Raw genomic sequence first — 15,028 nt, 5'->3', positions numbered from 1 at the left:
TGAAACCAGTCAGGTTATCTTTAAAACTCTTGGCTTGTGCTCTAGTAATTGACCCAGTCTTCAACTGTATATAATTAGTACTCTAGTGGATTGTCGATTATACAGGTACAGGTGGATTCTCATCAAGATGGCTGTTTGGAAAGCAAGAAATCCAATCCTTACCGTGAATAAATATTATGCAGCTGCATGATTTTCACAATCTTCCAAGAGGGGGGTATTGGATTCCATAAAATTTGGGTGTTACAGAGAGCTCACATAAAGTGCAATTATAACCGTATGGTGGAGGCAGAGAACGTTGCGAATGGGACATAATTAGCCCGATGGCCTTGAGTTGGAAAGCTTCAAGAATTACTCAACCCAGGCTCTGAAATCACCATCAATCATTTTCTTGTGGGCCAAACAAAAAGTTTAAAGGCCTCACTGTATAATTGCCCACTAAAGACTGTCCCATTATTTTCTAGGACCACATAAATTTGAAAAGAAACAACTAAAGAAAGGTCGAAGTAGGAAAAGTGACTTCACAAAAATATCTTTCGGCCTTTTGTCAAACCAACAATTTTGGGGATATGACAAAAGTGAGAAACCAACAAAAGTAATTTATACTTAATTCTATAAACTAAATCAGGCGTCAATCTTAATGGTTGGGATTAATTAATTGGCCCCCTCACTTGGAAAAGTTAATTTGGCCATATTTATGACTAAAACTACCTAAATTTGTGTATGTGGAATACATGGACCACAAACACATGTGCATGTTGGCTCTAATTAGTTGATATTTCATTGAGGAATATAATATTACCTTGTAATCAGTTCACTCCACATGCAGCAATTAATGATCCTATTTCTTCCATGCATATTGTACAATTGTCTATTTATATATGTATTGAGCAGTTGTCATTTTTCTATGTCCCACTATATATATATATATAACATGTCATTTATACATGCAGTATAAAAATAAAAAGTCGTTTATATATTTAACTCCTATACTGTATACATGTTATGAATGGTGGAATAGGTAAGAAAACAAACAATGGTGAGATAATGGGAAATTATGTATGCGTGTTAACGTTATGCATATCATTTTATTCAAATTATGAGAGAGATGATCGGAAATCATATTGTCATTCATAATTTTATGAATTTTATTCCTATGTAGCCGACTATTAAACGAGTCACATACCCTATTGAATGTATATTTGTTAAGTAGTACATATATTTGGCTAAAAAAATACTTGTTGACAGAGTGATGAGCAAAGTTTGGTCCATTGGCATACTAAAATTAGATCACCACATACATACTTTCCATTAGATCAGTATCAGCATATACACAGAAAATGATACTGTACATAAAAGCGGCCCATAAATGAAAAAATAAATGCTGATGATATGCATATATAAGGACCACTGAGCACATACATAGGACCCTCTGGTACTCCTTGCATGATTGAATAGCAACCCATGGAATTAATCGTGTTGACCGTTAGTCGGTGATGAATTCTAAGCCCTCTGATGTGATCCATCCCCAGCCACTAAGGGTAAATATAAAGGAATTCTTAGGTCAAGACCGACTAATTATGCGAAAGATGGAACTTTAGTCAATCAGTCACATTTAATTTTCATTAAAAAAATGCTGGCTCAGAAAAGTATATGAATAACTCTCATGAAACAAAGAGATATTTTCATTCTATATATCGTATATCTCTTTGGAGTTCTTTTTCTCTTAGAGATAATTCCATGGAGACAAATAGAGCACATGCAAGTAGGAAAAAATAAATAGAAAAAGTCAAAGAGAGAAAGATATTTTTGAAGATATTTCTGCTTAGATGATTTTGAAAGTATATATCTTCCTCACGAAGCCCTTTTCACAAATCGACCCTGCGACCAATCGAAAAGTAGATTCATAAATTTCCAAAAATTTTAAATTTTTTTGAAAAAAGAAAGAGAAAGAGGACAAGTAGTGTTAACCTTGAGTCTAGGTCTTTTATCTGCATTTAGCTTACGGACTTGGTACCTTATCTTCTTGGAGAAGAGCCTAGTCTGACGCTTCTCTTTGTACCTTAGAACACTTGCTTCCCTTCTTGTCTTCTCTTCTTCCATCACTGGCACCTCTCCCATCTGCACAATATTCAATTCAATTAAACTTTTGGGATTTACATTTAATAAAAGGAAAATGACAATATAATATATGTATATATATATATATATAAATTCTCTTATCCAAGATTATTCTATTACCAATAATAGAGAAGCAAGTAATACACAACTTATTACTGATAACAACCTATTACTGGTAATAGAAAGATCCTAGACATAATAATTTATCCTGGATATTGGATAAAAGACTATTTGTATATATATATATATATATATATAGCCTATTAAATAGGTCGAAGCCTTAAAAATTTGCCATGCAAAGAAAATTAATTAATAACTCTCACAATTAAAGAAAAAACAATTGACAATATTCAATTTCTATATAGAAATCAGTGCACCAATTTTGAGGGTTATTCTTCTCTTTAATTTCTCATGTTATTTGAAACGACAAGGCGCCTAATTTTCAATTTTCTTCAGAAGTGCAAGTTATACCATGTTAAGATTGTTCAATTTTCTTCAGAAATAGGAAGCAAATATATACAAATATATAGAAGAACTTGAAGAAGAGAAAGCATGTATAATTTAGTTTTGAGTACTAACATAATAGGCATTATTGGGTGGCATGGAAAGAGAACCATCGTCAGCCCAGAGAGATCCACGATCCGACCAAGCATCCAAAACCTCTTGATAGTTCAAATTCAAATTCAGTGACACCCTTTTTTCTTCATCATCATCCCAGAAACCAACATTCTCTCTCTTAACAACCTTTGTACAGTAGCTTTGTTCTTCGAAAAAGCACTTGGTTTCGCTCTCGAACACCACTTTACGCTCTTCTCCTTCTTCCTCCTCCTCTTGATCTTCTCCATTAATTGGAAATTCTTCCCAATCCATAAGGTCCCAGTTAAGTTGACCACCATACATGGTGGTGTTCCTTAATATTTTTTCATCTTCTATGCCCAAAATTCTCTCCAAATCATCCATGATATCAACCTCTTCACCATCTTCGGAGTGAGAGAATTTGGTGAGAATAGTATCTGGAACTTGTTGTTCTTCCTTCTTTGGGCTTTTTAGGAATGAATTGAAGCCCATCTTGTGTCTTTTGGTCTCTGTATCTCTTTTTACTTTTCTGCTCTTTTCTTTGTTTGCTGTGTATGCATGGCAGTTGGATATCATATAACCAGATTAGGTGTAATGGATATTCATTTTTATTTATTTATTTATTTTATGTTCCTTTGGTCTCTTTTATCGTACATGGCACCTTATCTTCTTCCTATTGGATGGTTCATGGGCTTTTTTGTTGTAATTGGTTGGAAGCTCCAGCTAATAAAGAGGGAAGTGGGACCCAATTACATGCTTTTTCTTTATTATTATTAGTATTACTGCTTGTCAACGTTATTATTTTGGGACCAAAAAAGTCTTTCTAATTCAATTGTTGGGTATATTAATGAAGCACGTGATCAAATGTGAGACAAAATAATACTCGATTGGTTTTTCATTTTTCTGTGTTAATATATACAAAGCCAAAGTGTATAGCTTCATGTACTGTTGTCTCTTGTATTCTTATACGTATAAGCTTACCTGAACATATTTCAATTTTTTTTTCTTTTCAAATACTAAATATCTTTGTAGTGACATTCATATATATATATAGAATTAAGCTTATGTTAATGTAATGGTTTTATCATTAAGACTTTTATTATAAGCTTTTAAATTATTTCATAATCAAGATTTAAAATTAAAAAAAATGATATGATATAAATTTAATAACATATTAAAATTCTACAAATTAAAATTTTATTTGAAAAAAATCAACCATAAATAAAATTTTAATTATGAACTTTTGAAACAAATTAACGGTTCAAAAACAAAATATTAATAGTAAAATCATCAGCCTGATAAAAACTTTATATAGGACCTTGATTGGCTCAAGATGGAATTTTTTATTCTCTTTATCCTAAACTTTTAAGGATCCAATGATATAGGACAAATTAAATATCAATGGTTATATTTCATCCTTTAGTTTACTTTTTTCCATTTAACTTTCTTTCTTAATCTAGTAACATTTGGTAATTAATAAATAAAAAAGTCAAGATTCATGTTTTCATTTAGTTTTTTTAATTTAGTCCTATTAACTCTTAAATATAGAGTTTCAGAAATAGCTAAAAATAAGCTTATTTAAAAATAACTGATATTATTCAAAATACTATACAATTTTAAAGTTTTCATTTTTAGTTAAAAAAAATAAAAATACAAATAAATAATACAAGATGCAAATATATGATATATTAATAAAAATTTGCAGAAGAAATAAAAGTTAAAAATGTTTAGAATAAAAAATTAATGAAAATAAATTGTAATGAATTTATATAACTATTAAGAAAACTTCAGATAAAATATTTGAACTGAAATTACAAAGCTAGCCACCGCCAATGGAAGAAATTACAAAGCTAGCCACCACCACCAATGGCTAACAATGAAGTACCGTACTAAGTATCCATATAATGCACTTTCTACATATACGTAGATTAAAAAAATATTGGCATAAACGAACTGTCCATAAAATACAATATATTTTTGAAACTCAAATTTTAAAAGTTAATATACGATTAACTAAAAAAAAAAAAAAAGGAAAAATAAATGAAATGATGAATGTGGATTGAAAAAAAAATTTAAAAATAACATGCAAAATGAAAATAAAGAATAATAAATGGAGGATCAATTATAGCCATTGACATCCAATTTGCTATGTATTAATGGATGTTCAAAGACTTAGATAAAGCTTAAATGAGGAGAGAATGCAAATTCATATATATTTAAATTTATAATTTTTTTTAGTTGTATAGATATTCACATTTTTTTCTATAGTATAAAAAAATTATGTATACATATATAAATACACTACCACTCCACTAGATGTAGTCACCTAAGTTATGATGGACATGAACAATCTTTTGACATATAAAGACTACTTTTTTTTTTTAACATAAATTATATATAATTGACAGTCTTTTAGTATCAAAATATTATTGACATCCAACATAATCTAGAAAACTAAGTCTAGTGGAATAAAATTCTATATAGATTTAAACTTGATGTTTCATTGTAATATAATTTTTTCTCGTTTTGTTTAATATATTAATTGAATTAATATCTAAACTATCAATCAAATAATATATAAATGATTTATCAATTTATTAATATTAAAATTATAAATACAAACATTTTATATAAATGAGTATTGTTTTTTTGAAAATGAATGAATTTAAAATGGAATAATCTATTATAACATAAATCAATTAATCAAATATTATCAATGTCATTTACTATATTATTTAGTAATAAAGTTAATAAACATAAATTGGTTTCTTTAGTATTTATTGTAAAATGAAATGCTACAAATTTTAAAAAAAAAAAATTTCCAGTAATAAATAGTACAATAAAGTGTGTTAAATTGATTCGAAAGTACGTACGGGATTCTCCTCCAAACAAGTCCTTCCAAAAGAGAAGTCCTTTGAAAAAATAAAAATAAAAAAAGAGGAAAGGGTCTATTATTGAATTTACCCTTAATTTAAAATTATAATGTTAAAGAAAATCCAACGGGTTAGAGACGTTTAGCCTGCCCCACAGTTGAAGAAGTACATTGAATTTTTGAGATGCCCCTTGTCCTTTTTGTACATAGCGAGCAGACGAACAGTAAAGTAAGGTGCTCCATATGTTCGTAGTGTGAAGGCTGCAGTTGCTTAACATCACTGAGAAGAAAGAGATCAGAAGATTTGGTGGACGATAACATAAAATGCAAATCAAGATTGGGATCTGATGGGCCAATTGTAGATCTACTTTTTTTCTTTTTTTCGACTATTATAAATTTGTTGTATTTGATCTTAGGTCACTTTGATCTATAAAACAATTATCTATGATAAAATAGAAATATTAGCTTACAGAAAATTTTTTTTTTTTTTAAAAAGAAAATTTTATTGGTATATTTAGTTATTATTTTAAATTAGATTTAACATTTAATTTTTATAAATATTTTTTTTCAAAAATATCAAATTCAATAAAGATTAATTAAATATCAAATTCTATAGTTATTTATGTATTTATAATTTAGAATAATCAATCAAAATTTAAATATATTTTAAATATGACAAAGAAATTTATCTTTTAAATAATGAATAATAATTCTAAATTTTAAAAAAATAATTTTTTAAAATAAAAAAATAAATATTCTCATAAAATAAATATTTTTTAAATTTAAAATATTTCAAATATGATAATAATGAATATTATAAAATAGTTTTTTCTACCCTTACACCTATTTTTCATATCAAATATCCCTTAGAGTTTTAATCGGTAAACGGAATAAGAATTTTGAATGAGGCAAATCAGACCTAAATCATATAAGGAGGACTTTAGTGCACTGTCAGCCGCCAGCACACTGTTTGGACTAACATCACATGTGAAACGCCCTACTTTATGAAAAGGGTCAGCCGCATTCATAGAATAAAATAAAATAAAAACTCATAGCCGCTGCAAATTATATTTTGATTTCCGTTTTTATTTTCTTCTTATTTATTTTTCCAAAGGGGTTAAAAATGTGTATCGAATTTTTGAAAAAAAAAAAAAAAGTGTTGCGTAATTCAATTCTTTTGTTATTTAATCTTAATCATCATTAGTAAAACTTCATTATGAGAAAATCCAAAACTACAGAAATGAAATACATGCTAAAAGCCAAACCACAAAAGCATATATATTCAAAAGTAGATTCTGAGCATCAAAAACCAAAATCTGCTTCGCAAAATCTATGCCAACTATAGCTTTATCTTGTTTTTAATTTCTGTAAATTTTAATTATTTTATCTAAATACAATTATATATTACAAAGACATGCTAAAGCAATGATGAAAATATTGGTGTGATTTTTGGAAAATGCAACGTTGATAGAAATGTACATAAAATTATAAATATTTAATTTAAAATATAAATTTTTATGTATGATATTTTTAATTTTTATTTAATATAATAAAATAAAATAAAATGTTAATTATAATAAAAATAAAAATAAAATGGTCTATAAATATTGAAAATTATTGTATATAAAATAAATAATGCTTTTTAGTATCAAAATATTGTACATTTGATAAATAATACAAAAATATAAAAAAATTATCAAATATAATTCTTAATATATTAACAATATACAAAAAGAAGTTGTTAATGGCTCAAATTGATTACCATATCGAAATACTTGGTGCCTATAACAGTAGACACTCCAACATATAACAAACAAACACTAGCTACTATCTTACTTTAAATTTTACGGTTGAGAAATGCTATTCCTCATCTTTGTTTTTGCTAAATATTAATAATTTTGATTGTGCTTTTAATTTCTAACCGAATTATTACATGTTACAGAAACAGATAGCAACGTTAATAAGAGGACATATATTGTTCTTGTTTAATTAAAATTTTTATGTATTTAAAAATTATAATCAAATTGTTAGTTGTTAAAATCTATATTTATGGATAATAGTCAAAATTTTCGTAAAAACTTTTCAATATTCCGATTTTTTTCTGATATTTTCTAATAACATATTAACAAGACATTTTCATAAAAAAATATTGGGAGATAATCTTTACCTTCCCTTATGGATATCAACCTCTTAGAAATTTTGACAATGTCCTCTAAAATGTCATGACATTTTCGTTATATGCCAAACTAGGTATGGCGGAGAGACGTGGAAAAATGATGAAGCACATTTCAGAAAGAAAATAATAATAATAAATGTTGAGCCACTTGGTGAAATAATAAAGTCGTCATTAGTGAAAAGTACAAACTTATTAGTAATATCTTTGGTAATAATCTTGTACTTTTTTTTTTTTTTTATCTTTTTTGTGAAAGGAAATAATGATTGTGCTTCATTGTAAGATTTTCATAGTAAAATCGTAGTATCTTCCAGAATTTTCGTTTCTATTTTATTTTTTGTCTTTTTGTATTTTGTTTTAAACTAAAATAATAGACTATAACAAAGGACGACAAGAAGAACACATAGATAAAATCATTTTCAGATTTTCACCCAAAAAAAAAAAAATATATATATATATATATATTATCTTTTTTTCTTTTTTCTTTTTTTTAGGATTACGGATAAACAGAGCTCACTGAACTTAGTGCTCCATATTTTTTTATCCAAAAAATAAAAAAGTACTCTATATATTTTGGGTTTTTTTTCCTCCTTTTTTTTTTTTTTTTTTTTTTTGGGGTCTTGATGATTTGGAAAAAGTGGGCGGAAGAAACAAAATCGTGAGGACTTTGTATATACGCAATTGTAAACGACCGAGTGTAATTAGATAGGTCCAAATCGACATAAGTTGCACAAATTAGTGATACACACCACCTTAAATGATGAAAAAATGAATGTTAAGAAAGATTTGAAATTAATAACCATCCAAATTTGACTTCCAAGAAAGGCCATCCACAAAATACGTGTTGGTGTCTCCCCATGCATTATGCATCCCCCCTCTGCCATAGATGGATTTACTGTGTGGCCGGCAACTACCCTTTTTTTATTATTATTTTTAAATTTGCAAAGTTTTACCCCTTAATTTCCTGTTTTACCCCCAAACAAGAGGTTAGTTTGAAAATTCGCACTTCAATTAAATTGCTTTTTTCCCCTCAAGAAAAAATAAAAAATATAAAAAGAAGATTGTTTTTTCCTTTCTAATATATATATATATATATATATGAGGAGTGTGAAGGTATGTTTTGGAAGTGCATTTCAATCTAAAGTAAGTGCTATGCATTTCAAGAGGCATTCCATTATTTGAAAAGGAAAAAATGGGGTAACGTTGACAATAGACATGCCTAAAGCCTATGATAAGGTAGAATGAGATTTCTTAAAGCATGTAATGGATTTTGATATTCATTGGTTTAATTTGGTTATGCAATGCATTTCATTTGTATAGTACAATATTGTGATTAATAGATCCGTAAGTTTCCTTTATTCTTGAGTGAGGCTTATGACATGTAATTCCATTATCTCCATATTTATTCATTCTAGTTGTAAAATTTTTATCAATGATGATTAACCAGAGAATACATAATGGGATTTTGGGTGGGATAAAATTATCCAGGTCATCGCCTTCAATATCTGACTTTCTTTTCACAGATGATAGCTTATTCTTTCTAAAGGCATCACATCAGGATTGCAAAGGCTTGAGGAATTGTTTTAAAGAGTATTGTTCTGCATGGAGCAAAAGCATAAATTATCAAAAATTGAGTGTGTTTTTTAGTAATGATATTAATGTTGCTGTGAAGAATGAAATGTGTGTGTGTGTGTGTGTGTTTTTTTTTTTTTTTTTTTTTTTTTTTTGGAAGTTTGTGTGATTAATGGTTCAAAGAAATATTTAAGCCTTCCTTCACAATGAGATAGATCTAAGAGGGATCATTTGACTAAACCTCAGAGACTGGGTTTTTAATAAATTGCATGGTTGGAGGATGAAGTTATTAAGAAATGCGAGAAAGGAGATTTTAATTAATTTTGTTGTCCAATCTATCCCAACCTACACAATGTCAATAATTCGTCTTCTGAAATATGCTTGTAACGAATTGACAGCATAAACGACAGCATAAACGCATTAGTTTTGGTGGAGCAGTGGATTTAGTGGTTTTAGATTATTAAGAATGGGCGAGATGAAAAAAGGAGTTTTGGCCAAATTGAAAGGAAGAGAATGATGGGGTTATGAGACTTGAGTCTCTTTAATTATGTTCTCCTAGAAGCATGGTGCTCTTTGAAAAAACCTAACTCTCTCTAGTTAGGGTGCTCCTTGGTATTTATCTCACAAACTTTTTGTTTTCGTGGGTACAAAGCAAAACTAATAATTCTCTATCTTGATGGAGTGTCCTTCACGGCAGAGATGTAACGATCAGTGTGGGCGGATGCAAAAGTACTGGCAAACTACCTGATATTCAATCTTATATCGTCTGGGTGTAGATCAGAGGATGATTCAAATATAATAATAGTCACTTTCATAACATTAAGACTTTTTCAGAGCCGATGGCTTCAAAGTTTGAAAGAACTCCAAAGTTAAGTTTGCTCAAGTAAAAGCAATCCTAGGATGGATAACCTCCTAGGAAGCTTTTAAAAAAAACAAAAAAATCACATACTGAGTGGGTGGCTAATTGAGAACAATATCAACAAAGAGTGACAGATGCAGTGGCTAAATTGAGGACATTATTGGTAAAGAATGATAGCTCTATCTATGGAGATTTGATGCTCAATAAGATTAGAATTAACAGGGAGGCTTTTATTTAGAATTCTCCAAAGATGAACCTTCAACTTTTCATGAACAGAGCTATTTCAAATGAACTTCCAACAATAAGACACATCCAAGATCATAGAATTAAAACGCTTAAAAATTGATTTGAAAAAAAAGAAACTAGAATTACTCCCAAGCCAAATGGCTTTATCCTTCCAATAATAAGACACATCCGAGATCATAGAATTAAAAAACTTAGAAATTGATTTGACAAAAAAGAAACCAAAATTACTCCCAAGCCAAATGGCTTTATCCTTACAATCCTTGATGAGCTAAATCATACCTTTGATAGCCCCAGCTAATGAAGGGTCGAAAAGATTAAATACCAACTCCTTTTTCCAACTTCCATCCAAGTTCAGCAAGGAATCAACCATACCATCCCAATTTGAAGGATCACCAAGATTAGCAATAGGATGATAGTTAGGATAATTGGGGATCCAATGTCCTCCCAAATGTTAATGGACTCTCTTGTTCCCACTTTGTAACAAGGACCTTTAGCAAGTGACATTTTAATACTCAGAACTCCACTCCAATGAATTAAGCAGGATTTCTTCTTCACACATTTCATGAAAGTAGAAGCACGAAAGTACTTTGTTTTAATGGCCTTTACCTAGGGTTTTGAAACATCAATTGCTAAAAACCAACCAAGCTTACACAATAACACTTTGCTCACCTCTAAATCAATCTCAAACCAAGGCAGCCACATGCTTTTGGTTGGCAAACTTTATCCTAAGAAATGGAAGTAAAATACATCTCCTTTGTAAAATTCCCGATCCACGAAAACCTTTTAGTGGACTTCTCCATAGACCTACACCACCCAATAGGGAATTTAAAGGAAGACATAGAAGAAATTGGAATGCTGAAATCACAGGTTTAACCAACATGCTTCTCCTAGTGAAGGAAAGAAGTCTTGCTCTCCAACTTTCTAGTTTAGTCTTCAACCGCTTCCTCAAATCATCATAAGCCACTGACTTATTCCTACTCAAGACCAATCCTGATACTTCATGTCATCCTTAGCTTTTTTTCTTTCATATTCAAAATATGCTTAATATCAGCTTTGAGGCCACTAACAACATTGAAAAGAAAACTCCAAACTTCTCCTTGTTAACCATCTATCCTGTCTATTTGCAATACTAGAAGAGACATTTCTCCACATTCTAAAGAAATGTCTATGTCAGCCTAATAGAAGATCATAATGTCCTCATGAAGAAATAGATGCAATATTGCAGGATAGAAGTTCCAATTTTAATTACACATATCCTTCCTTGCAAATCTAGTTTATGCAACATTCATGAGAGTAATTCTGAGAGAATGATATCCATCTCCCCATATTCACCTCACCACAAACATTATCTTGAGCAGGATAGAAAGAGATTCCATCGAAAAGTAGTGGTTGCACAGATTCACCACTTTTGACAGGATCCGCCCCTAGATCCCTCATAGGATCTCCCGGATGGTCCCACCTAATGAAGTCCCATTAAACAATTCCTAAAGGATATCAAATGGAACCCCACTTAAAATGTGGACTACGAATATTATGCATTAGCAATAGTACCTCAGTATATATATAGTGAAGTCCCATTGAACAATCTCTAAAAGATATCAAATGGAATCCCACTTAAAATGTGGACAACGAATATTATGCATTAGCAATAGTACCTCAATATATATATATATATATATATATATATTTATATAATCACAACAGCACAAAAGTTCACAACCATGGTTTACAACAAGCCTATCGTACTACAGACCATAATAACACACATATATAATATAATCCTACTGAGTCCAATATTTAGATCAAAGCACTCTAAGAATATTTGTAAAGTTTAGAAGTACAAATAAATAATAACTAAGTTCAGAAAGATAAAGATGGATAAAGAAACATATATAATGCTACTGATGTGGAAAGGACGAAGTGACAAGCGGTGCACGAGGTAGACTGCTACTAACTCCCTAGACCTAGGGGAATGAATTTAAAACAAATAAAATATGAGATAAAAAAATCTCAGTGAGTGACATAGTATAATAGAAAAAAATAATTTATTTTCGTAAAACCTTCTCTCAAGACCTCTCGTTCCACTCGTTTGAAAAGTTATCCATTTAAAAATCATTTCATAAAATCCAAACTTGTACCCTAATTTAATATCATAAAATCGATGCTCAAAATATATAAAGTGAACAATCAATATAATATTACAAAATATCTTAATCAAGATATAAATATTAAGCATAAAATATTATAAACACAATTTCACGAAATAATAATAAAAGTGTAGTAATAACCACCATATTTGAAACCAACAATATACTCAAAACACATACAACGTACCATAAGATATACCAAACTATAAACCGTGGGACCCACTTTACGACCCTCAATATATGAAAGATATCATGGAAATAATAAATTGTTTGGACGTACACAACCTCACAGCCTGTGGCAATAATAAACCTATGAGATGAATCCAACTTCATGGTACCGTGGCAATAATAAACCTGTGGGATGACTCCAACCTCACGGTCTGTGGCAATAATTACCTATGGGATAAACCCAACCGCAAGTACCATGACTAACCATACGTGCTATAATATAATACTGATTCGAGACACTGATACTATATGGTACATCAAATAAATAATATACAATACAGTGTCCTTAAAACAATCTTATAAGATCATATATACTTTTCCAAATAACACTGTATCGTAAATCATAATTTAATATTCAAAATCAACTGTTTATTTAAATATTTTTAAATTTTTAAATCATCATTTCATGCTAAAATAAAAAATACTACAGTGAAATATATTCACCATAAATCAATTTTAAGCATATAAAATATTTGAGTATGGTTAAAATCATATAAATTTTCAATCTGCTTTCTCAAATAAGTTATTTTCCAAAATGATTTAAAACCTCAATTCAAATACCAAAACATTTAAATACCACAAGTTCATTTATGAACTCATTAGAATTGGAAACCATTTAAAATATTGTCAAAAGTCACATAAAATAATAACACATATATGTAAAAGCAGATGTTTATATATGCAAAAACAAATATCTCAATCAAATGGTATGTACGTAAAATATTCAAACTAAATATATATTATACTATATACCCAAAACATTTTAAAATGATATAATCATTCACTGTACTATAGATGCTCACTCCTACTCCCCTGTAGGATTGTCTCCAGGCTCAAATTGAGTGCCTGTAATATAATAGAATATTTCTCAAGCTCCAATAACTAAACCAAAGACACTTGTATGAACCAAATGTCTTAAAATGATTTATACCACTAAAAAAAATTATATAAATTAGATACTGAATGGTGCAATTATAGTGCATACCCTTATGGCCTGATATCCAAAATTGGGGCTTTTCACCCGAAGGCTAATCTTTCAAAATTAAACATTCTAATGGGTTCTAATAATATCTAATTTCACTAATCCAATCCCAATTTTAACAAATTTGACCAATTTTGTCCAAACACGATCCCAATTTATTCGATATTTTATTAATTGGCCAAAAAATGAAAAAATTATCAAATGACATCCAAAATTCACAAACATCATATATATGGAAATCTCAGGAGATAAGAAACACAATGGTGTGCTCACATCGGTCCAAAAGTTCCCCCCGTGATTGGAAAACTTGGTGAAAATCTCGGTTGAACTCCCCGTTGTCGTATCTCTCAAACGATGAAGAATCTGGGCAAAAAAAAACACGAAAATGAGTTCAGAGGTCCAAAAATGGGAGGAGGGATGTATAGGTGGGCCTAGAATGGCCGGAAAACACAAAAATCTGGTGACCCACCTCGCTGGCAGCCGTGGACTTCATCAGCCCGATTTAGGTGCGTCCGACAACCATTCGCCCTAAAATTTCATGGCCTAGCTCGCCGCCATGTGGGCTCTCCCCTGGTGTGGTGCATGTAGGTAGTAAGTGGCCAGAATTGGCAAAAATAGTGGTGACCCAGTTGGACGGTAAAAGGATTCAAAACGATCCAGTTCGGACCCACGGATCTGGGAAGGAATTTCTCAAGGTTTGGGAGAAAGAACTGGTATTTTAGGATTTGTTTCCTGTTTGACAAGCTTCCAAGACTTATATAAAGTCTTGGGCCACTAACATACAAAAATTTGGGACTAGTTTGAACACAAATATAAAACTAATGGTTAATTTTTTATCCGTAACTCAGAATTTGAATTGTCGAGAGTCTATGAACTCATATTGATGACCTCTACACAATGATATCTCAGTCAAATCAAAAATATTGTCTATTGAAAAAGTCAACCTAGGATCCATATATAGTCCACTTGATCAAACCTGGTCAGACCTATATAACAGGGGTATTTTGTATGGGTTGTTACAACTTTAGCTAAAAAACCATACTATAATAAAATCCCAGTTAACACCTCCCAATTAACATAATCATAAGCCTTTTGCATATCAATCTTAACACCAACAAGGTCATTTCCCCTTTTTTTTCTTCTTCACTGTATTCCAAATCTCATTAACCAAAACCAAATTTTCACCAATCCATCTTCTTGGAATGAAGGCAGATTGGTTAGGTAAAACAAGCTTATCCAGAGAAGGTCTGAGTCT

The 15,028-nt window shown here is 30.1% G+C and overlaps 1 protein-coding gene across 1 annotated transcript; it reads right to left on the bottom strand.

Moving 5' to 3' along the window:
• Positions 1-1,268: 1,268 nt before the first annotated feature.
• On the bottom strand, positions 1,269-3,291 carry LOC107411546 (protein CHLOROPLAST IMPORT APPARATUS 2). Its single transcript, XM_016019152.4, has 3 exons — positions 2,698-3,291; positions 1,969-2,118; positions 1,269-1,878 (listed from the first exon to the last, which is right to left on the bottom strand). The coding sequence occupies exons 1-3, from the start codon at positions 3,268-3,270 to the stop codon at positions 1,852-1,854; spliced, it is 750 nt and encodes a 249-aa protein (XP_015874638.2). The 5' UTR covers positions 3,271-3,291; the 3' UTR covers positions 1,269-1,851.
• Between the last annotated feature and the right edge of the window lie 11,737 nt (positions 3,292-15,028).

The sequence above is a fragment of the Ziziphus jujuba genome, chromosome 10 (assembly GCF_031755915.1).
Source record: "Ziziphus jujuba cultivar Dongzao chromosome 10, ASM3175591v1".
Classification (NCBI taxonomy): Eukaryota; Viridiplantae; Streptophyta; class Magnoliopsida; order Rosales; family Rhamnaceae; genus Ziziphus; species Ziziphus jujuba.
The sequence above is the reverse complement of the archived record's forward strand: the minus strand, read 5'-3'. Positions and strand labels throughout refer to the sequence as shown.

Bases quoted from the DNA above. Each gene is read 5' to 3' on its own strand.
- LOC107411546 (XM_016019152.4), bottom strand. From the start codon at position 3,270: ATGATATCCAACTGCCATGCATACACAGCAAACAAAGAAAAGAGCAGA. The intron at 2,119-2,697 runs GTTAGTACTCAA...AATATTGTGCAG, and splicing joins CACCCAATAATGCCTATTAT to ATGGGAGAGGTGCCAGTGAT. The intron at 1,879-1,968 runs GTTAACACTACT...GATTGGTCGCAG, and splicing joins ATAAAAGACCTAGACTCAAG to GGTCGATTTGTGAAAAGGGC.